General features: G+C 43.1%; 1 protein-coding gene across 13 annotated transcripts; it reads right to left on the bottom strand.

The window, feature by feature from the left end:
* Nucleotides 1-22: 22 nt before the first annotated feature.
* Nucleotides 23-22713, bottom strand: LOC6524130 (proton channel OtopLc). Of its 13 annotated transcripts, none has more exons than XM_039377848.2 (14): nucleotides 21927-22713; nucleotides 17380-17435; nucleotides 16910-17103; nucleotides 15950-16083; nucleotides 15579-15617; nucleotides 9454-9564; nucleotides 8281-8465; nucleotides 7915-8072; nucleotides 7773-7793; nucleotides 7373-7484; nucleotides 7128-7288; nucleotides 3964-5438; nucleotides 3382-3742; nucleotides 23-3046 (listed from the first exon to the last, which is right to left on the bottom strand). In XM_039377848.2, the coding sequence occupies exons 3-14, from the start codon at nucleotides 17057-17059 to the stop codon at nucleotides 2906-2908; spliced, it is 3048 nt and encodes a 1015-aa protein (XP_039233782.1). In that variant the 5' UTR covers nucleotides 17060-17103; nucleotides 17380-17435; nucleotides 21927-22713; the 3' UTR covers nucleotides 23-2905. The 13 variants fall into 13 exon arrangements, with proteins under 13 accessions (XP_039233782.1, XP_039233781.1, XP_039233784.1 ...); XM_039377847.2 differs by having other exon boundaries at nucleotides 21931-22713; XM_039377850.2 differs by having other exon boundaries at nucleotides 16928-17435; nucleotides 21931-22713.
* Nucleotides 22714-23586: the final 873 nt, after the last annotated feature.

The raw sequence follows: 23586 nt of genomic DNA, 5'->3' as shown, positions 1-23586 counted from the left end.
TACTTTTGGTTTTTGGTTTTGGTTTTCACTTTGTATATATATATATATATATTTATCAGTTATTGAAATTGTCTATATACCTACGAGTATATAAGTTGTTCATGTTTTTGTTTCCGTTCATTAAGTTTTGTATATTTCATGGGATTTAGCTGCTGCTTTGGTGTTGATCTTGTTTGTTCATGTTTCTTCTTGTTTGTTCTTGTGCGTTAAGTTTCTGTCTGAATTTTCATTTTCTGTCAATTGAGTTTCAATTTGAACGTTACTCGAATTCCCAACTCGTTTTTCTTGGACGCTGTTGTTGCCCTAAAATGTTGTCAGTGTTTTGCTCTTGCTTAGATACAGATACATAATTCCATTATGTAAACTCTCACTTATAATTATACAACTTAGTTGAAACATTTAATAAACATTTCTTTCTGCTCACACTTTTCTGTTCGGTTGTACGGCATAAAATATGATTCAATCTTACGTTTAACTAAATGTTAAGGAAAAAACAATTAAATTTATTTATATATATATATAAATATTTATATATATATATGCATAGTTAAATATATATATATGTATGTGATTTATGTAGCGTATGCATTCAAGTACAATTTCTAAGAGCCTACGCAAGTACAAGTTTCAAACTGAATTTGATTCGCAAACTTTGGATATATGATTCCCCGGATACGGATCCTACGATCCTGATCCTGATCCTGATCCAGATGTAGATCCGCGTGGGTGACTGAGCGAGTGCTGAACTACTTATGGTTTGTTCGATTTTTGGCTTGGTTTACCTAGCTTGCTACCACATTACATTTGATTGGATTACGAGTATTGAATACGTATTCTTGTTGAACTCCCCGCGCCTACAGTTAACATGCATTATATAGACTTGTAGACTGGATTATGATTACAGATTATAATCGGATTCTCAATTAATCATTAATCTTCTTTGGTCTTTAGCGAACTGATGCCTTCTGACTCGAGTTGCAGCTGTATTTCGAATGGGAATCGGGTATGGAAATGGTTATGCGTATGGATATGGGTGTGGGTATGGATATGGGAATGGAAATGTGGATGAGTGATTTGGTTTTATGGAGAGGAATTCTCTGGGCATTTGGATTCCAGAAGGGGTCCGATCTCTTGTCTTGCGCATCGTCTCCTTGTATAAAACGTTGAAATACTTTGAATTTGGTGGGTTAGTATACATATATTTATAGATATACGTGGCATATATATCTTTCAAAATGTTCGTTTCCTTTTTAACATTGTAAATTGTAAACAATTTGATGCTTGTCAATGGTTTTTCCGTTCCTATACGCTTGTTTTTCCGGTCATCTCATCGGCAGAATGACTCCTCTTCATTTTCCATATCGCTTTAGCTAAAATTTTCATTCATAAATGCGGGGATTCACTTGGAAAGATTTTCGTTTGCTTCGCAATTTCTCTTTTTTTTTCGAGTGTTGCTTAAGAAGTTGTGTTTTTTTTTGGTTTGGTTTGGTTTATCCGATTCTCTGCTATAACATACATACATATTATTATTTTTACCGTTAATTATGTTTTTCTTTTAACATCACTACTAATAATCAAAAAATGGACATTTATAAACTTTTATATAATGTATATTAAAAATGTTTTTTTTTTTTGGTTTTTCTTGTTTTGGTTTTTTTGTTTTTCTGGCCATTAAAAGCCACAATTTTCTTTGTTTTCTCTGGTTTTTGTGTTTTTTTAATATGTATGATTTTGTTTTTAGTTATGGTGTTTCGGGCAATTTGTTTTTACAATTGGCCATGAAGTTGTCTTAGCGCCATTGTTTCTAAATTCTTACAAAAGTTGTGTCAACTCAGTTAGTGACTTGTGGCTGAGAATAAAAACGAAAATGCTTAATGGTTAAATAAAATCGGGAAATTGGAAAATCGGGAAATGTAATGGAGTAGCAAATTATACCAGTAAATCATATGAATTCATCACAGTTTGTTGTTGTTCGGCTGTTACTGTTGTTGTTGTTCTCGATTGGTGGAAAAGTCTGATCAGATCGAATTTCGTTTCCGTTTCCGGGCTTTGTTACATTTACCGTTTCGTTTCCGTTTCCTGTGGCCGCGTTCTTCATGGCATTGCATTGAGTGTCCCTGTTTTGTGTTTCAGTGTATAGTCACGGGAATTTCCCTCATTCGCAGTCGCGAAAAACACGCGAAAAGTAAACAACCATTTTTTTTTATGTGTTTTCAGAATAATTTCCATCTTATTTGTAATGTGAATTTTTAATCGATTTCGTTTTTTTTTTTTTTGGTTTTTGGTTTCGGTTGCCGAAGCTGATAATGGTTAAACAATCATGAAATTAATATTAACTTGTAGTTTCGATTTAGTAACAAGATATTGCAGCGTGTTAGAGACCAAAACTAAACTAAACTAAATTAAATACGTAACTCAGATTAAAAACATGTGCCGTGGTTATCGGTTCTCTAGGTTCTCGGTTCAATTGTAAACGCTATGACTTAGTTCTTAGGTTCTTAAGTTCTCCACGAGTTAACAAAGTAAACAAAAATAAAAAAAAAGAAGAAAAGTGGGGTGGGGGAAATGAAGAAGCGACCTGCAATCGTTATCGGTTGGCAATCGTTAATTGTTAATCGCGCAGTTTGGTCCGATTGGTTCGTTCGTTTCGTTACTCATTTCGTTACGCTTTGGTTTCCTTAAACAAAAAACTCATAATATGCTCTCGTACATATTCTGCACTAATGTATATATTATATGTAGTATGCATATATGTTTAGTACGTAATTAGAACCTAACTGCTTCACTTTTGCGTTCTGGGCTCGCTACATTTCGGTTTTTGGTGCATTTTTATAACTCCCACCCATCATCGGCCTATATAGACATCGGGTACCATCGGGAACCAGCCATCGCTATCGCCAACGCCTTACTCCAGGCGTGCCTTGTAGGTGGTCTTCCAGATCTCGGCGAGTGTCACGGCGCTGTGGAATCGATGGAAGATGCACAGCGGCAGTGTGATGCGCTGGATGATCGACCAGGGCACAAAGCCATAGAACTCCAGCTGAACCTGTGGGCATAGTATGTGCGGTAAAGGCGTTAATAGTTGGCTCCAAAATCGGGCCACCTGGCTTAAACAACAACGACATGCAGGACAACACACAACACACAACACGGCAAGACAAAAAGCTGTTTAAAATCTATGAAAGTATTGTCTGTGTGTTAGTGAACGCATTGCAGGCGTCAAAAAGTATGCTATAGTTTTTGGTGTTCTTGTTCTCAATAAACTAGAATGAATACTAGAAAGAAATGCCCATGCAAAGCACACAAATCGAATAACAATCGAATAACGAGTAGAGAACGAGAACGTTAATCGTCTTACTTAACTCAGTCTCGCTTACGTACATATCTACTTACAGGATTGGCGAATACTTTTTGAGCTTCGAATGTGTAGATGGCGAACATGGCCACGTTGCAGATGAGAAGGAACGTGACAATCTGGCGGCCCGGCTTGCTCCGATCGTGCTCCGGCAGGTGGACGCGGCGGCGGGATACGTCCGCGATGAACAGCAGCTGCAGGATCACCTGGAAGACGGCCACGCCGCCGGTGGTCGTCACCAGCAGGCTGGGCTCGCTCTCCAGCACCTTCAAGCTGCCGGCAATGATGCTGAACACGGAGTAGGTGAACAGGCCGAAGGCCGAGATGCGCAGCAAGATGTCGTTCAGGTTCGACTGCTCCTCGCAGCGGAACTTCAGGTTCTTGACCCTTTATTTTGTTGTTGGGATGGGAAAAATGAGAAGAAGATTAGTTTTTGAACTATACGGAAATGCGGGAACTGCACAGAGAAATGGTTCAGAGTCATTCAAAGGGTTAAGATGCTATCCTTCAGTATCAATGTGGCATTAGGTAAAGTTAAAAGGATAGGTGTGAGATACATTTGCTCTGTGCAGTCTGCTCCCGACACTCCCCGCACTCCTCGTCCAGACCTGATGAATCCCACAATAATGGCCAGTATGGCGAAGGCCATCAGGATGCAGTGGCTGGCGTCGGCGAGGTAAATGGCCAACAGCGAGAACTGCTGATGGCGCACCAAGACGAAGAAGAGTATCAGGCAGATGAGAGCCCCGACCAGCAGCAGTAGCCCAAAGAATAGGCCCTTCGACGAACCGACGCAGTCGACGCGTCCGGATCGCGCCTGCTGCGCCATGGCCACCGCTCGCCGCGATAGCATCACCTCCAGTCGATGCTCCAGATCCTCGTCGTTCATGCGGCCCGGATAGCGGCCGATGTGCTTCCACATGACATACAACACCACCGCCCCGATCAGCGAATACTCGATGATGAACGGATAGAGGTAGGGCGCCGAATCGTAGACAATGGTGCCCATTATGTCGATGCGGCCGCAGGCGGTGGAGTTGAGTGTGCCGATATTGGAGGACAACGCCGCCGGGTATATGTTGTCTAGGCTCTCCAGATTCTCGAAGCTCACCAGACCGGTGGCCTCCTCGTGGCCGAGATCGCTGTACGTCTGGAAGCTGTTCTCCATGGGTCCCTGGCCGAAGAGGTTGTTCATGATGCTGGCCGAGCCCTCGGTGCTGCTGGCCGGGCTCAGTGTGCTGGCCAGGAAGTTGTCTACGAAGGAACCGGCACTGGCCACTGGCGTGGCAGCGGAAGCGGAACCGAACCCATCGACTGGCGCCAGGCTCGGCGGCGCAGCGCTGGAGAGGATGCGCTGCAGGCCGCCGAAGGGCGATTCACTGCCGCTGGTCTCGAGATTCAGGGCGGCAGCGGTGGTGGTGGTGGTGGTGGTGGTGGTGGTGGATGGGCTAAATGGACTGAAGGTGGGGCTCGATGTGATGGTGGTGCTACTGATGGTGGTCGACGGAATGGTGGTGCTACTGATGGTCGGTGATATGGTGGTGCTGCTGGCTGTGCTGCTGCTGCCCGCCGCCGTTGTGGCCGCGGTGGTGGCGCTGGTGATAAACTTCTTCAGCTTGCGGGCCATAGTAGTGCTGTGCCATTGGTAGTTCGGTGTGGTGAACGGTGCCCTTGTCGTGGTCGTCGTCGTGGTGCTGATGCCGCCAGTGGTGCTGGCAATCGACTGGTCACCGCCCATGCCCAGGCTCTTCGAAATACCATCGACGGTATTGCGCACCAGCTTGGACAGCACATTGTCGCTCTTGTACACATCCTTGGGCAGTATGTCCTCGCCATCGAGCACCTCGAACTCGCTGTTGGGTCCCGCATGGGTGCGCAGCACGGTGCCCGCGTGCCGCAGTGCATGCTGCCGGATGGAGTGTGCTATGGAGGAGGCGCCGGCCTCCGGCTCGTTCTTCTGATGATAGATCGTGATCTCCAGCAGCGACTCCTTAACCAGCGTGCGGATCCACACGCAAATGTTGGTGGCCACCACGTGCATCAAGCCAAAGCGGGCGATCACCTTGAAGCGGTGGATGTTCAGCTGGAGATCCAGTATCCCACAGAAAGAGATAGAGATAGATAGAGAGAGGGAGAGAGAGAGAGAGAGAGGTGTGCGCGGTGCGCTTGAGTACGGCGGAGAGTCTCACGGCGATCAAGTTGGTTACATTGATTACTTATATAGAGATTATAGAGATTAGAGATTAGATTTCGGGCAAAACGCAGCTCCTTTGCAAGGAGCTGCAAGCCACTGGCTCTGCAGGGGGTTCCACTTTAATATAATATGTACATATTTACTATAAATATATATGAGAAATGAAAATACAGTGAAAACAAATAAAATGAACGTTCGTTGCTAAGGTCTCCCTTCTTTGCTCATTAGTCGCGCCAATAATGCAAGAAGCTATACATATTGAAATCTTTGAGTCCCAAATAATATATTTTATTAATATATGGGTACTCTACTATATATAGTATATAGGCATATCCCCTCTGCAGCGACAGTGGGCGCAACAAAAACCAAACTGCCGCACAGGACGTATCTTAAAGATACAGTAGCTTGACTAGACTTGTGGTTATCATATGGTTATCAGATATGATATGATATATCATGTGTATAAATCGTAGGCATACATATTGGAGAGGTAGCAGTTAGGTGGGCAAAATGAGTGTTTGATGGGGGGCAGATGTACAGGTACAGGTACAGGTACGGGTTTAGTTTTTAGGTGGTGAGTACAGTGGAGTGGCGTAGAGTAGACTAGTAGAGAGTAGAGTAGAAAATGAGTTGCATATCGTACCTGAAATGGCGGCCTAGTCTGCGATCGCGCGAATGGGGCGGAGTTGTGGGATTATGTACACAAAAATGGTTCATTAAATAACTACGTAGCAAAATTTCGAAATTTGTTTAAAAGAATGAATATGCACGTGGTTTGGATGAGTATGCATGTATGAATGAATATGAATATGAATATGAATTATAAATATGAATGATTGTATGAATGAGCTGTTTGGCTGGCTGATTTATTTCATTTTGATTGCTTGAAATGCGTGTGTGGTGCTGGGTATTTGAAAATATAAGGGTATTGATTACTTTGTGTGTATGCCCAATGGCATTTGATATCGGATTGTCTGTTGTCTGTGGCGCTCTTCCAATGTTCGTTTTTAGCGATTGAGAGAAGCAAGCGAGTGGATATGGCAGATGATGTGATCGGCGATGGATGCAGTTGCAAATGCTGAATGCAGAATGCAGAATGCAGATTGCAGTTACCAGATGCGGATGGATGAAAACTGAACTGAAAACTGCCAATTAGCACGCCAATTACAAGTTCGTGGTGAGATTTGGATTGAGATCGATCAAGGCAAACTTTAACTTAAACTGAATCCGAAACCAAAACCGAAAACGGAAACGGAAACGCGACCTAACTGAAAATGCCGCGACCTAATCATTGAGTGAGTTCTACGGAAACGGAAACGGAAACTGGAGCAACTAACCTCGCTGGGGTTCTGAGTAGGAGCTGGATTGGTTGGATTCGTGTTCTTAATGATGGCTTTACATTTAACATACGAGTATAGAATAGCCGTGGATAATAACAGTAGGTAGCAGTAGTATAAGTAGTATAGGTAGTAGTAGTAGTAGGTAGTAGTCATACGCTTACAGTGTTCTTTAGTTTTAGTTTCTTTTTTTTTTAGTTTAGAGTTGGACACAGAGCATCAGCATGGCCTTTGCACTTACCCGGGCATTCATGAATATGAAGTACATCTGCATGAAGGTGAAGATCATCTGGAGCAGCGGATTCACGCCGATCAGGATGTGATGGCACGGCGAATCGAAGGGTATCTCAAAGAACGAGCCAAACTCCAGGCCAATGTAGATCATGCCGCCCAAACCGAAAGCTGTAAACAGACGGATTCAATGTGTGGTTAGATATGCTAGATATAGTTCTCCCCATGCAGGGATTACTCCAATTTCACACTCACCAATGGCACCCACTCGCAGGAAGAAGCTGCCGTGCGTCAGATCACTATGGGTTGTCTTGCGCTTGCGCACATTCTTTGGGGTGACGGCCACCTCGGCGTCCACAGGTGCCTCCTACATGCGAATGGACCAAGAGATAATATGTATACACATGTGTGGGGCACAACAGACAGCCCTCGGTGCTAAACTAATTGCTGCGACCTCAGCACTTGGCTCCCATAATTAGCATTGCTACTACAATTGTTGAACGGGTCATAGAAAATATCTTAGCTGGCAACAAAAATAAGCCTTTAGATCTATTAGTCTATACTTCGTTTCTATGGCAAGGGACTTGTAAGCGTATTGTAAAAGCAGCTAACAGTAGCTAACTTATGAGTAGTAGAGAAAAGGCTGATAGCAAACCAGAAACTTGGCCAGTGTGTGCTTCGATAATAATAATAGAGGGGGAAAGAAACCCATAATTAGGTTACGCATGTTTCAAGAGGCCGTTTTTTGTTTTTAATCCTTAATATATAAACCTTAAAGGGATCTGTGAAATACACACCTGATATGCGGCGCCCTTGGCTGCCTTGCCAGAGTCCTTGGAGCCCTTCGCGTCCTTCGAATCGGCCGGATCGGCATTTTTGGCTTTCTTCGACTTCTTCTCCTTGGGCTGGGGTTTCGGTTTGCTGCCACCATTGCCGCCATTGCAGCAAGAGCTCTCTGTTGGACAAGATAAGAGGTAAAGTAAACAAGGTACATACATATAACACATAATAAGATTCACAAGAATGGCGCCTAGAAGTAGGCAACAGTTTTTGTTCGATGCGGAATTCCTATAAAGTGCAACCGCAAGACGACTATTTTTACTGCTTACTTGTAGACACATTCAGGTGACCAATAATTCAGCTGGCAAATCGAATTTACTCACCCTGCAGCAGGAAACAGAAGACGTAGAGAAGGAAGAGTATGCTGACGCCGTACAGATATGTGAAGAATGTCTCGTAGTACAAAACCGGCAGTCGGTGGGTGGTTACATCGCTGATTACGTAGGCAATGCACACGACGATCAGTAGGATCGCGTACACCAGACTGGTCACGATGAACAGCGATGTCCTGCGAAAGGATACCGCGAGGTGGTCAGTACGCTGAAGTTCTCACGTTGCTCTTCACAACTCAGTTTTGTATGTACAGAAGAGTAAAATCGGGGTGCGCGTATATACGGATGGTGTGTGTGTGTGTGTGTGTGTGATTGTGTGATTGTGTGATTGTGTGATTGTGTGATTGTGTGATTGTGTGATTGTGTGTGTGTGAGTGTGCGGAAACTGTGTCAAGATCTGGCCAGAAATCGGTGCCAAAACTCCCCCGAGTTGACCCACTGTGCCGCTTCCAGCGCTGGCTGCTAATTTTCCACTTTTCCCCTCTTCGCTTGAGTTCTTCTGCAGAGACAGTAGCTCATTGTGTGTGTGTGTGTGTGTCTGTTTGGGTGTGAGAAAGTATCCGACATGCAACTAAAACTCAAGTGCATTTTCACTCAACATCTCAGGCACATAAACGCCGTGCATTAGCCCCTATTTGATGTTTGATTAGCCACCGACCTGCACAGTGGGCATTTTACCACAGCTTGAGAACTTTGTACAACAAAAACCTCATACTAGTGCTTGTAAATATAAGCTATATGTGCGATTTTGATTAGAAATACCACTGAAGTTCTATAAATTGCAATCGAGACTACGACTACGCTACGCTTGCGTCCCACGGTGCCTTCCACAGCAGTTTGCGTATTTGGTGACCCAGTTAGTGGCTGCTGCTTTAAATACACCACCCCCATTTTCCCACCCCACTTAAGCATCCATTTGCATGTGATGCACATCCCCCCCCATTGTAGCAGCGAGTATTCGAAAGGTACGCCAATCTGATGGATGATTTTATATCTTTAATCGTCCGTATCTTGTGATTTATAAAAGTATCTGATATGAAGCTATCATCCCAAGCAGTGTGAGGAATATGAAACAGAGGAAGTTCGGCGGGGTCTGGAGCACTTTGGTCAATTGGGATAGGTCATGGTTTTCATACATAGGTCATATGTCACATGTCACATTACCATAGTTCGATGGGTCCCGTTATCGGATTGGTTTCATATGTGCCCTGTACCGTTATTTTCGCTGGCATAAAACTGTACTTATTTGGATTTGGCTTGAACGTGTAGCAAACCCTATAAGATTCGATGTCAATTAAGTATTGTTTATCCAATTCGTTACACTACAAACATACATATATGCTAACTTAAGTGGATGGATTTACACAGCCTGGGGGGCGGTGGGCGTGGGCGGTGTTCGGTTAAAAGGGCGGGGCGGGAAGCGCATACAACAAAAAAAAAACCTAAATCTTTGCAAGGACCTCGATGAGAGAATGAGACGGCGCTCTACGACTGGGACTGCACATTTGGTTATATATATATACATATACCCTATATACTATGCATACTACGACCGTGTATACTAGTTGTCTATGTACAAGGTGTGCGTTTCTATCTCTATGTGTGTGTGTGTGGGTGTGTGAGTGTGCTCAAGTGTTTTGGGTGAAGCTGTTATACACAGGAATTAGCCCAATAGCTAAATACTAATTGCAGAATGGCCTCGAAGCTAATACCCAAAATTCGTTAATACAAAGTTCGGTGGGCATGTAAATGCGTAAATGAAATGAAATCAATTCCGCGTTACCCCTTTTACCCCTTTTACCACTTTGGTTGATAATCAAGTGCTGGTTAAAAGGACTTTCTACGCGTTTATAAAGGAAATAAATGCTATCCAGCAAGCCTTTCAGTTTGACGAACTTCTTTCGCGACATAAGTAAACCAGGGTGATAGGACTTATCAGTTTGTCCCTTGTCAGTAGATGGTCTCCCCCCAAACTATCCAGAGCACATTCCCAAAACAACTTTTCCATGCTTTTCCACCCGCTTTTCGCACCTCTGCAGCGGCTGCGGCATGACGTTCTTCAGCTCCATCTCCTTGTTGGCGGCGTTGTTCTTCTCGGCGCTGTCGGTGCTGCCGGCGGTATGCGAGCGGGACACCGGCAAGGTGGCCATGTTGTCCCCGCCCTCGACGTCGACGGTAGCGACCTTCACTTCACCGCCGCCCATTGTCTCCGTTTCCGTTTCGGTCTCCGTTGTGCTGGCTTTTTGTCGACGATCTGCTTGCCGATTTATTTTCTATCGATGGGCGATAGGATTTGGTTGGTCCTTCGCGCCGGATACCTCGATTCCTCAACTACTTATCAGTTTTTCTGTTTTTCCGTCAATTTCACTTCACAGTTCGTAATTATGTATTGCGGCAACTCTAAATGAAGCAATTTGCAGGCTTTATTTTCTATTTTCGAATGCAACAGAACGACTATTGTTTGACTTGGAGAGCATCCTAATATATAAATGTATCTGACACTCTTCCTCTCTCCCTCTCTCTCTCTAACTCCCTCTCTCTCTCTCTGTCCCTCTCTCTTCCTTGTGGAACGCATTTGAAATGCATTTGACAAATGGGCAAATGAGGCGTGGCCATACTTTTCGCTACGGACACTGCATCCCGGATGGGAGCGCCAGCGACCCAGTGACCTCTCTCTTCTCTCATCTCTCCTCGCGAGATTCGGGGTTGAAAGTTGAGTTGAAAGCCGTATTTGGCATTTCGCACATCGCATTCCGGCGGGGAAAGTGTATCCTGTGGACAGGAGCCCACAGAATCCGGGTGTGCTGGTGTGTATGCTTTGGATACGGACATAGACACAAACACGGACACGGACAGGGATCTATGTATGTGGAATATAGTATCGCTCTGCATTGGGAGTTCGCGGGGCTCAGGTTCTTAAGAGCTGAGCTATCGTGCTGTTCCTTTCGCCCAGCATCTCTCCGTCCCCCTCACTCTCACTCGGCTGTGTGTATAATAAGCTGCTTAATGTGTGTGTATATTGCCCGGTGCCATTAAAAGCCTGCTTTCTTTTCTGTTTTTTTTTTGGAGGCATGGGCAAAAGTATTAACTGTAGTTAATGCGGAAAATCATTGGTATTATGACATAAAAACCCCGCTGCAAATTGCTTCATTTGGCCCAAAATTGTGCATTGATTAAACACTGAATGCTACGCTCTAGATAGATTTCACAGTAATTTTCACAGATTTAGATGTCAGTTTGATTGGAGCACTGCGATTATCACTTTTCAAGTTGAAACTTCAAAAAATAATGGTACGACAGCCTCGGTTTCAGTTGGGAGTTCAACTATTTGTTAATTCATTGAAAAATTCCAACTGATTGGAGGACTCTTGGCTTTTTGGAGGACTCTGGAGGCTACCTGGCGAACGATTCGCACGATACGTCCAAGACCCTTTACTATCCAACTACAACTGAAACGGGCCCTGGCAGGATAAGTCCAGCATCCTTTGTCGGCCAGCAGCCGCCCTCAATCTGCGCCGAATCTCTCGCACTCTCTCTTTCTGCTCGCATAGCCCCGTCTCTTTCTTCGCCTTTGCCTCCTCCCTAATCGCCTCGCGCTTTCTCTCTCGCTCTCGTTCTCTCGTTCTGCAGCTCGCAGGATGCTCTCGATAGGATGCAGGGGAAAAGGTCCTTTGAGTATGCCAGAAAGTAGGACACAATTCGCTGCGCGACTTGACTTGATGTGCGATGTTTGCTCTTGTTGCTCTTGTTGCTCTGTAGTCCTGCAGTTCTGCTGGGTTATATTCGCATTGTGGGTCCTGTCGGGGATCCTGCGCCCAAAAGAGGCCTGTCATTCATGTGATTTGCATGCAGCATTCACCGGGCTTTGTTCCGCCTTGATTAGAATGTAAGGTGCTGGTACCTCAACTCATTTTTCGATTTCCTACATTTGGCTTTTCCGTGTTCTTTAGAAAGTACATTAAGGTTTTCTAGTTGGTCTATGCCCCTTTTACATTTTGACTTGAGTTTTTATTTGATTTAAATATTTTTTGTTTATGAGACATAATCCCTAAACCCAATTCTCTACTTTTTTTAAATTGAACCACTTGTTTTTTGTGGTCATCATTTTGCCCTCCTGCCCAACTCGGTCTTGAGACCTGGCCCAAAAACGTATCTTTTAATTGAGTTTTGCATCAGGAAGCGGACGCCCATTGTTGTTTTTTTTTCTTCTTTTTTTTGGCCGCACACACGATGTAAATGGGTCACTTAGGGAAAAGCGATGAGTTTCCACGGGGGGGTGGGAAGGGGTGGGGTGGCATGCCAAATGCCAATCAGCAGGCATGGCAATGTGCAGAGTGCATCAGTGGCGCTGACGGGGAACTGAGGAACGGAACGGAACGGAAAGGAACAGAATCCAACACAGAAATCCATCAGTCATCGAAAAGCAACAGCCCAAAACTCAATTACCCACGATGCCCGGCCTGTCTCTACTGATTTTACTACCGTCATCTGGTGTCATCTGGTGTTTTTGTTGTTCGCATTGTGACGCGGCATGTTACAACCACCCACTCAACCACCCAACGTCCCCACTCCCCACCACCCCGCGAACCATCAGTCGCTTTGGCATAGTGGGCGCTTATCAAAATCTATATTAACTTATATGCTGTCATTGCATTCTACTTCATTTAACTGATTACTAACGTAATACTAGCCGAAAACACAAACTTTTGTCCAACTAATGTTCTCGATGTCGTTTTGAGTAGTCCCACTGTTCAATTGCCCATTCGTTTTTACCCACTGTGCGCTGCGGCAGAGCTTTACGATAAAAGGCGACGACGTCGTCATGCTGTCTGGTTCGTTGCGTTTCGGAGTTTGGCTTCGTTTTCGTTTTCGGCTTCGTCCTTTGCCGTTTATCGTAACTTCAGCGCTGCGTCCTTGTGTGCCGCACATTCGCAAAAACATTGCGGCATTCTGTTTTGGTTGCCCATTCGCCGACACGAACGCCCCATCCCTTCAAATTCCCAACTAACAACGTCGTCGAGTGCAGAGTGCGCGACAAGGGGTTGCAGTCATTCAGCAGAGGAGTGGCGGCAATAAAAAGTGTGTGGCTGCACTGAGAGAAATTACGCACTGCTGCCCCTTCACTATATTATTTCGCTTTTCTTATATAAGTTTGGAAACATGGTTACAAGTACGAGACAGTAAGTAATAAGCAGTGTTTAGTTTTGAGCAACTTAGTTGCCTTTTTTTGTACACTTCTAAGTTATATTTCATGTTCAGTGTAAGGACACGGCATCTAAGGATTTGCGTCGCAAATCGCCAACTGCGACGTAGTTGCATCAAGGGGCATAAAAGCAGCAAAGTCGAGGGTTACAGGCGGTAGGTTAGATTCTATCGAATCGCTGGCAGCCGCACCCTGAACCCAGATCCCGGATTCCGGATTCCAAATGCCAAATCCCCGCCAGGCGGAGACGTGTGACCCAGATGCCACTCACTAATCCCCGCAGTGGAAAAATGCACTGCAAAAGCCTGGCAATTGATGAGAGACTCCCTAATCAACCGGCTGTCAGTCTCTTTGATAATAATGCGCAATTGAAGATATAATATTAAAAATAATGCCCTGTTATCCTTAAGCTAAAACAAAAGCACATATAAATCTCCGACTTTTTGTTGGCAGCAATAACCCGGGTGGCTTCTATAATTATTGTGTCCTTTCATCCTGCAGCCCCTTTTGGTAAAATCGTAGAAGGGTTGCTGTGGCCTTGCCTAATTATACCCTATATTGTATACAGGCAACCCTCGTAGCAGTTGAGGTCTTTATCGGTGGCTTAAATTAGCACTTCTAAAACAAAGTATGGAGCATTGGGGGTCCAGCCACCGAGATCCTTGGGCCTACCACAAAAAAACCTTGTGCCTAATCGGGTGACAATGTTTTGCCGCGAATAGATGATGGGCATTTGTTCTTTTTTTGTTTTTTAAATGAACTGAGTGGAGCCAAATCAATAACGAGAAACTACACCGCAAGAAATGTAGCCAAATGGGGAACGCTGTGTGTTGCAGTGTTAAGTTCTCCATGTACAACAACTGGAACACAAGTCGAGGATGGTGCTTCTCAAGTGAGGCTGACAACTCTGGCCAAATGCCAAGCATCGATAGTTTGCGACGCTCTCCTTATGCCACCCATTGTGTTGGCAAATTGCAGAAACTCACGAATGTAAGTCATTCGTACAATGACTCTTTGGTGGCGGAGACAAAGCCATAGTTCCACGGATTCCACTGCCACCCAACGGCTGGGCATGGAGCTGCTGGGGATGCAATACACTGCGCAAAATGAACATCGACGCGAGGAAGTTGCCACTACGAGCAAAGAAATCAATATATTGTATAACTGCTTATTACTTTCGAAATCATTACTAATATTTCTGAATAAATATGCTGCTTATTTTTTAGCAGTGTATGTAGCATATGGAAGACGCCAACTGATCTGGTTGGCATGCATCGCTGACGGTTCATGCCGCAGCCAGCCGAGTGGAATGCTTTGTCGGTTTGTCAAGTTGCGTAATTTGCTTGCAACTCCAAACCACCCAGCGCCACACAGCACCACCCTGCACCACCCGTGCACCACCCGTGCACCACCCTGCACCACCCATGCACCACCCAGTGGCAACAGCATTGTATAAGCGATTTTGGATGACTCGCCGCCTACTTATTTGTTTTATGTCCCGACCAGAGAGGAGCAATGAAATAAGGAACACGCTCGTGGAAAAAAAACGATGCCACACCATCGGAAATGTAAGGCAATGTGCCTTGCGTCCAGTTCATTGACATTATAATCCCCTGGATGCCAAAAAATAGATAAATAAGTAAAAGGCACACAATGCCATAAAGATACAAAGAAAAAGCTGAATGAAATTTGGGCTGAGTTTGGTTTTTGGCTCCGGTGTCTTTGCGACTTCCTAAGCGGATAAATGTAGTACTTAGTTTTGAATGTATGCAGGCACTCAGTACAAAACCCGTAGAATTACCCGAAATGAAGAATTCTTAAGGAGATTTGGGGGTTAGTGGACCTAAAGTAGGTAAAGGTGTTACTACTGCTATAAGAAAAGCCAAGTCAAAATGCAGGTGATAGAAAAAGATCAACTACGTTCCAGAGCGAACTAGCTAATATATCATTCGCGGGTTAGTAGGAAAGTAGATTTTTGGTTACTTCTAGGGGCTACTTGTTCTATATGTATAGAGATATATGTGTGCTTGGCCTTTGGCGACTAAGTTTGGGTTTTTTTGCATAAATGATTAATAGCAAATCTGACCTTTGCTGTGGGCGCGTGAGAACCGCTGGATGTTTGTCGCTGTAAAACGGTTTGCCAACTGATTAAATTGAGCACGAATTGCGATTGTAGGGTATTTACGGGTCTACTAGGGAAGTCACGAGGTCACAAGGTCACAGACCATAAAAGTTAACATGAATTGCAGGTCACGAGATCTCTGGCACACTTTATTTATTATTTACTTTTTTTGGTTTTTTAGTTGCGGAACGTTGGAATGTGAAACGGAAGTTTAGTGACGCAGGAAATGGAATGCAAGAATGCAACGGAACACAAAAACACATATATGTAGAGCAGAGTGAACATAAAGGACATGGGGGGACATTGAAAAAAAAGGAGTAATGGAACACACTTACTTGGCATTTTTCGGTCGGCGCGCATCGATCGGAAAATCATCGTCGAAATCCAAATTGAAGTCCTCGCCGAGATCGTGCGGCACTAGTGGAGTACGCTGGTGGGCAGGACTCGTGTGGTAGCCATCGCCCTGCAGCTGTTGGTGGATCAAAAACACACATTTTGCGGTTAGTTTGCGTTGAATGTACTCGTTCTCGATGGACGCCAATAAATTGGAATTTCATATAGTACAACATGTAGTAGGTGGTATATACACAAAGTTAATTCCAGAGTTTGCCACACAAACTTCAAAACTGTAAGTTCATTTGATTGCAACTGGGGCACAAGTTCTAGATTTCTTAAATGAAATGCAATTTCTGTGGCAATCAACCTCTTATATTGATTCATTCACATGCGTTTCGAAAATAATATTTATATGTTATTAAAACAATTCCAATTTATTGCAAATTATATTACTCATAATGGTTTTGGCTCGTTTCAGTTCGATTTCGAATTCGAGAAACATAAAGAAAGGGCGAATCGGTAACTCGTGCAAGGATTTTGATGGTTTAAGTTTTGGGATCCGTTTCAAATTCTTTGGCTAGGGCGAAAAAATCTTTAGAAAAAGAAGTCATTAATCTGTCACACACACACCGACACACACACTGCTATAGAGAAGGATATTTATATTCTTGCTTTTAACTTTCATTACAATATATATACAATTATTTGCATGGGCAATGTTTGAAATGTATGAAGTTGTGTTTGTTACTCAAATCAAATCATGTTTGTTTTTTAGGTTCCAGTTACTTGACAGATGTAAATTCGATAATTTGGGCGTGTGAAACAATGGGTTTTATGTGTGTGTGTTTCGATTTGGTTAGATGAACAGATGGATGATGATATGTATATATGTATATGAATGTATATTGAGTGTGAATGAGTGGGGCAATCCTTGTAGCGAGTATATCGATGGCCCCTACCTTGACCACAGTGCCGACCTGGTTGGATTCGGATGCCGATTGGCGGTTGTCGAGCAGATTGGCCCGCTCCATGTTCTCCAGTTGTAGTGTCTCCCGCGGCTGGTCCAGTAATCTTTCGCGCATCTCATGAATGTAGGGACACCGCTGCATTCCTTTCGCTCCTCCGCCGATCCTCCTCCTGTTCCTGTTCCTATCTATCGGATCAGATCGGATATATGTACGTATGTATATATGTAAATACTTTCAGGCTAAATCGGCTAGAGCGGTTTGAGTACAAAAAACTATCTACGGGATCGTTTGCTAGCGCTCTACTATATGTAATCCTAGATAATCGGCGCTATTGCCGTGCCATTCAAATACGCAAATGGATATCCGGGTGTATACGAGAATGCGTTCGTAGTTGTAAGCTGGTATAAAGTTCTTAGGTAGGTAATCGCTATGCTTTGCTCAAATTGAAAAATCAGTCATACGGTTTGCAGCAGCAGTTGAATATTCTCAAGACTTTTGGTTTCGCAAATTGGTCGTTCTGAAAGCGGAGAAAAAAGATCAGAAAAATTTATTAGGTATTCACACGAAAAGATGCTGATGAATGGAGTAGTCTAGACTATAAAGTTTTCCACTGACTTAGTGGCCGCTATGTGTTTATTTTGAATTTGTTTTTCCGCACGCACGAAAGGCGAGAGGAAAAAAATAAACAATTTGCAACTACAAATGTGCAGCATGCATTTGCAACCAACCATTTTGCCCGATTTCGTGTTTAGATATATAGTAATACAAATAAAGATCGGCAATTTTTTATTAGCTTTCTGGCTGGCAGCCAAACGAAAAGTGTGGCGAAAAATCGGGCAAGAAATTATGGCTGCCACTGCTCGTGACTTTGAATCAAGATTTCCATTTGCCTACAGCTCTTTAGTTTCAATATTAAATCTGAAGAAAACAGAAAAAAAACAGAAGCAGCAGCTCCTCAATCTGTCAAAATGTGTGTTTGGCACCCATCCATCGGCATCATATCATCTTGATTGGATTGGATTTGCCAGCGATGGAGGGTCATAAAGATTGTGCCAGTTTTTCCCTCTGGAAATTCCACTTGTTCAAGGGCAGAATTGTTTTTCATTTTTCTTAGTCGCTATATAGCCAGCCGATCGAGCGCATTGTATTCAGTTGGTTGCGATTGAAAATATTTGTTTGGAATTTGGCAAGAAATCATAAAAGCTATAATATTTTTATGTGCCTTGCTCCATTTGGCCAAGTGTGTAGATTCTGTATGGACTTTCCAAACATTGAAAAAAGCCAAAAAAAATCTTTTTTGAGCAGTTTTCTGGCAGTTACTTGGTCAAAATTAGTCGCACTGTCAAAAAGTATACCTTTTTGAGCAGCGGACAACCAATGCCAACAGTCCAGCTAATTTTTTGTCGAGAATTTTTTTTTAATTTTTTGCATTTTTGGTAAGGGGTAACATTGTCAAAATTTGCGAAAAATGGGTCAAATTTGACATGTCCAAGCTGGAATGCAATTCGATTGGAAATTCAATTACGAACTCAACGAGGTATAACAATCCATATTTGGACCATTATTTCGAATGTTGTGTTCAAAATACTGATAATTATTTACGCAAAAAAACAGAAAATCAATTTTCGGCAAAAATGCAATATTTACGATTGGTATTTTCTGCATAACTTGGCTAAAAATGGTCAGAAAGCGAAAAGAATTTTACTCATAATTACCAATACTAACCAACCAAATCACTTTTTGACCGACTATGTTAAAATATTTTTTGGCCAAATTTTCGCATTTTTTGTAAGGGGTACCATCATCAAAATTTGCAAAAAATGGCTAAAAAATAGAATCGCCTTTTGAGGACACTGTTCGATTGGAAATTTAATTACGAGCTCAACGAGGTATGACATTCCAAGTTCAGACAATTATTTTTAAAGAAATGTTAAAAAAACGTGTTATTTTATGCCGGAAATTCGGAAAAACGACTTTTGGCAAATATTCGATATTTTCGATGGGTATTTTCATCATAACTTAGCTTAAAATGGTGATAAAGATGAGCAGCTAATAACCAATGCTAACAAACCCTATAACTTTTTTACAGATTAGGGGAAATTTCATTTTTTTCATTTTTGGTAACATCATAAAAATTTTCGAAAAATGCCAAAAAATGTATTTGTTCAAATTTGAATGCCAATCGATTGGGAACTAAAAAACGAAATATACGTGGTAAAGTATTGTATTTTGTAAAATGCTGGGTAAATTGCCATCAAATTGCGAGGTGATCTTCAAGTGGATAGTCAAGTGAGTTAACGAGGCCCTTTGGGAAACGCCATTACCTTTTTTCTGTTGAAAGAAAAAACAACAAATAAACTAGTAAAAGCCAACTTAGAGCGTATTAAGGCAACGTCGGCGGTCATAAAAAGCATTCTGGCCACATTGTTGCCTTTATCTTTTTACCAGTTTTCTGTACGCTGTAATTCTGTAGTTTTTCCATGTTTTTTTTTTTTGGCTTGTTGGTCAGCAGCTTCGTAGTTTTTCCACGCTTTTCCATGGCCATTTGCAAGCCAGAATTGTCGCATGTTCTCGTTCGGCAGGCAGAGAAAACATCAAGCGGCAACCAACACAGTCTCGCAAATTGAAAGCTTGGCTAATACCATTAACATTCGATGGCTAACACTCGCGCAAAAACTGAGAAACTGGCGCAAAAACTAGACCAATGCTGTTAATTGAGAGCTCTCTTATTTTGGCTCTGTGCAACATTATTATTGCCCACCATCGCAAATCGAATCGAAACGAAACAAAACGCTAACTTGACCCGATTTCAATCTAAGGCTGAAACACACTGCCAAATTCGCTGTTTTAATGTATGAATGCAATTAATTGCAGCAAACTACGCACCGAATGACGCGAAAATGCATATCACTTTTCGAGTATTTTCTTTTCTTTTTCTCGCGTGCCAATCAAGCGGCTAACAAGGTTTTCCCTTTTTAAGACACAAGATGGCAGATTGCAGCCGTCGATGAGAAAGGGGAAACACGAGTGGGACCAACTGTCTGGCTTTCTGGCCTTCTGGCTTTTTAGCTTTCTGGTTTACCATTGTAAACAAACTGTGCCACTTGAATTGGATCGGGAGATCATTGCAGCTACTTTATGACAGTGTCCGATGACAGATTGCACACAAATGACAGCCGACTGCACCACCAACTGAACCACCCTAACCCAACCAGCCCCACCCACCCACACAGAAGCTCGGTGGATCGGTGGATCGGCGCCAGGGGAAAAAGACAACGCACCACAATAAAAGATAGTGAAATGTATGGCGAGTAGAGGAGAGGAGAAGTTGATCTATGCAGATCCGTGGACGTTCCAGAGACGGCGCCCACATGGAGAACCGGATATGCAATTGTATACCGAAAAGAAAGAAAATAACGAATCGGAATCGGAATCCAAATGGAAATGGAAATGCAAAGGGAAATGGGAATGGGAATGGGAATCGGAATGAAGATGAAAATGGGCATAAAAATGGGCATGAAAATGGCTATGGAAATGAGCATGAGAACTGTCAGCAGATGGATGCAATACGTGAAAATAGGGTGGTGACCTTATAAACAAACCCCCGTCTGCAGTCGCCAGTTGGCCAAAGCACTCAGCGAAATAGTGGCTACTTAATTTGGAAATTCTCAGGAAATTGGAGCAAATGTTTTTCTAAATAACTTGTAATTTATTCGGAACATATAGCCATAATTGGGCGATTGGATTTAGAGCACTTCATGTTTTCGGAAACCTTCTAATTGTGTTTGTATTATGCAAATTTCAGTGTGTGCGTGATGCACAGTGGGTTTCGGCTGGGTGGTGCGTTCCGTTCGTTCAGAACCACCGACCCACCCACATCCCCAGTCACCCAGTTGTCCATCCCCTCGAGGTCGTCGGCTCATTAGTTAATATACATATGTATGCTGGCACACGAAACGCGACCGTATGCAGAATATGCACTCCGTTTTCGTTTTGCTTTGTGTTTTTGTTTTTGGTTTTGTTTTGTTCCTGCCTTTCAGATTTCGAGCTGTCCACTGGATGGCTATCCACCACCACCGACTCGGCCACCACCTCATCATCAACGTCATCGTCAAGGAAGCACCACCTCACCCACTCACCCACCCACCAGCAACAGCAACAAACCACCATTAGAAATCGCGTGTCGCGGTTTCAACCCTCGCAAATGATTTTCCATGCTGAGAAACCCAAACCCAAACCCAAAAACATAGGCGTCGATTTCGAATCGATGCGAATCGATGCCACATTCTGATCGTATTCCATGTGGCAGTGATGAACCGCTGACAATGATTCACCTCTGAACTTGGCACTTTCAGTTTAGCTCAGTGATTCAGGCGATCAATTCGATGCTGTGACATTACAGAATCAAGTGACTTACTTGCAAGTGACTCAAACCTGCTTCAATTAGCTACATATTATTTAGGTATTGTAACGGGGAACAAGTGAAAGGATCTTGTAAGCGAAATTAATAGCAGCAATGGATCACTAGCTGCTGATCTATGAAAGCAGGCCTTTTTGTTGGTGCGCAGAATTGGCGTTGTGCAATTAAGATTTTCCATTTGGCCCAGCACTTTTATGGGTTTACTTGGACCGAAGGTGGTGATGCCAATGTCTTTCTAATGGAAGACCAAGAAATGTGTGTGTAACCCGAGAAGGGCAGCCGTTTGATTGCCTTCGCGGGGGATGGGGGAAGGGGAATGGGGGATCAAGGAGCTTAGTGTTACGGTCGGACCTCAATAGATCAGATTACAAACTGGCACTTTTTTTTCTCCATTTTTTGGCAGGCTAAAGATCTACGAAATGTAAGATTGAAATGTATCGCAACCATAACTTGTTGCACCTTTGTTACTGAATGATACATTGCCTGCGGGCTTCCTTCTTGGCCAAGTTAACACTGTGCTGGTCAGTTTGGTTTGGAATGATGTCATATGGAAGATATGGAAGGGGTTATCTTGATCCATCACTTGACTTACTTTTTTTTGGGGTTTATATCCTGCCGTTCAGCTCATATGCGTTTCCTTTGCGGCCGCTTGCTTTGTTCTCCTCTCGTTTCCTTTCACTTCCTTTGCTCCTTGCCTGCTGTCCTGTTTTCCCTTTGTTTTGCTTCCGCTCGTGCGGAGGAAGAGGATGCCGTTGGGGGCGGGGGGCGTGGCGTGGCGTGGCGTCTGTTGCGCGCGTTTTTCCTATTTATTTCGTTTCCTTTCGCTTCGCTACAATTCAGCAGATTTAGGGCTATTGTGGTCCTGCGTTTTTGGCCAAATGCGAATGCAAAATACAAGCAAGTCTGTTGCTGTTGATTGACTGGACCGGAAACGGACTCAGTCACACACACAGGCACACACGCACACACACTGGCACACGCACAACAGACAAAATGGACGACGCACTGCCCAAAAAAAAGTGCAGCTTCCTGTTTTTATTCGCCAGTCATGCGGATGCCTAATTGTTTAGCACTTTTCTCACTGCACTTTTACAAAAACAAAGCAAATTGATTTGGACGCAGAACAACAACAATAACACGGATTAATAGCAATCACCGATTACTGGAATGCAACAATCGCCAGTTGCGATGAGAAACGCAAAAATAAAATACCAATTACGGGAGCAACCAGTAAAAAAGTAATGAAAATCTAGTGAAAATCACCGTGTGCTCTTAATTGTTACTATTATTGCTGTTCCTGTTCTCAGTTCTGAGTTACTTATGAGTTATTTATTTTATTTTTGGGCACCGGTCTGAAGAGGCAGTGTCTTCCATCACTCGCAAAAGTTCGCTTCTGACTGAAATTTCCAACTTCCAACGCAACTAACAACACCGAAAGGCAAACGCAAAAGCAGCGCGATGCAAAGCCAATGGCAAAGGCAAAGCCAAACGCAAACGCAAAAGCAAAACGTAGAAAAAATCAATATCGTAAACGCTTTACGATATTCGGATTCTTTTGTAAAAACGTAAAGAGAACATTTTGAAGCACTTTTTTTTTCTCTTGCGCATTGGAAATTGTTGCTCTTCTCTTAAAGATTTGTTTTGATTGCATGGCTATATTATAATTTAATATTATCCCAAATGTAAAAATTAAATAAAAATAAATTAAATCTATTAAAAAAAGGCATTGTAATTGTAATTGTATTGTATTGTTACAAATTAAGCTACTTTGCAATAGCATAATTCAATATTATCCAAAATGTATAAAGATAAAATTAATACAATTAATTCAGACTGTCCTTTACCAACAACTCATTTTCAGTGTTTTTTCAGTGCACTTCTGCCACTTCTCTATTTCTTAGCTGCCACTCCCCCTTCACACCCTACGCTGCAACGCAAAAGTGGCAGTGGCGAGTGGCGAATCCCTAGGCACAGTAATAAATGATTATAGCCCAAATGTCTGGGAAATGTGGCCAAAGCACGTGAGTTAGTGGTAATGCCTATGCGACAGATTGAATAATTAAGCCAGACACGAGAGCAATGGCGATACCTCATCCAAATGCACTGCAAAGTGTGGAAAACTGAACATATGTGGCACACATACGAGTGTATGCATATTACTGAAACATACTGTTTGATCAAACCTTTTTTTTAATATTTTATTTGGCGAGGTAGAAAACACAAACGGAAGTCGTCAAATCGTTGTGAA

The sequence above is a fragment of the Drosophila yakuba genome, chromosome X (assembly GCF_016746365.2).
Source record: "Drosophila yakuba strain Tai18E2 chromosome X, Prin_Dyak_Tai18E2_2.1, whole genome shotgun sequence".
Taxonomy (NCBI): Eukaryota; Metazoa; Arthropoda; class Insecta; order Diptera; family Drosophilidae; genus Drosophila; species Drosophila yakuba.
Note: the sequence above shows the minus strand (reverse complement) of the source record. Positions and strands in the feature narration are given on the sequence as shown.

Bases quoted from the DNA above. Each gene is read 5' to 3' on its own strand.
- LOC6524130 (XM_039377848.2), bottom strand. From the start codon at position 17,059: ATGCAGCGGTGTCCCTACATTCATGAGATGCGCGAAAGATTACTGGAC. The intron at 9,565-15,578 runs GTCAGATTTGCT...CGAATCTTATAG, and splicing joins CTCACGCGCCCACAGCAAAG to GGTTTGCTACACGTTCAAGC. The intron at 7,794-7,914 runs GTGTGTATTTCA...TTATTATCGAAG, and splicing joins CCAAGGGCGCCGCATATCAG to CACACACTGGCCAAGTTTCT.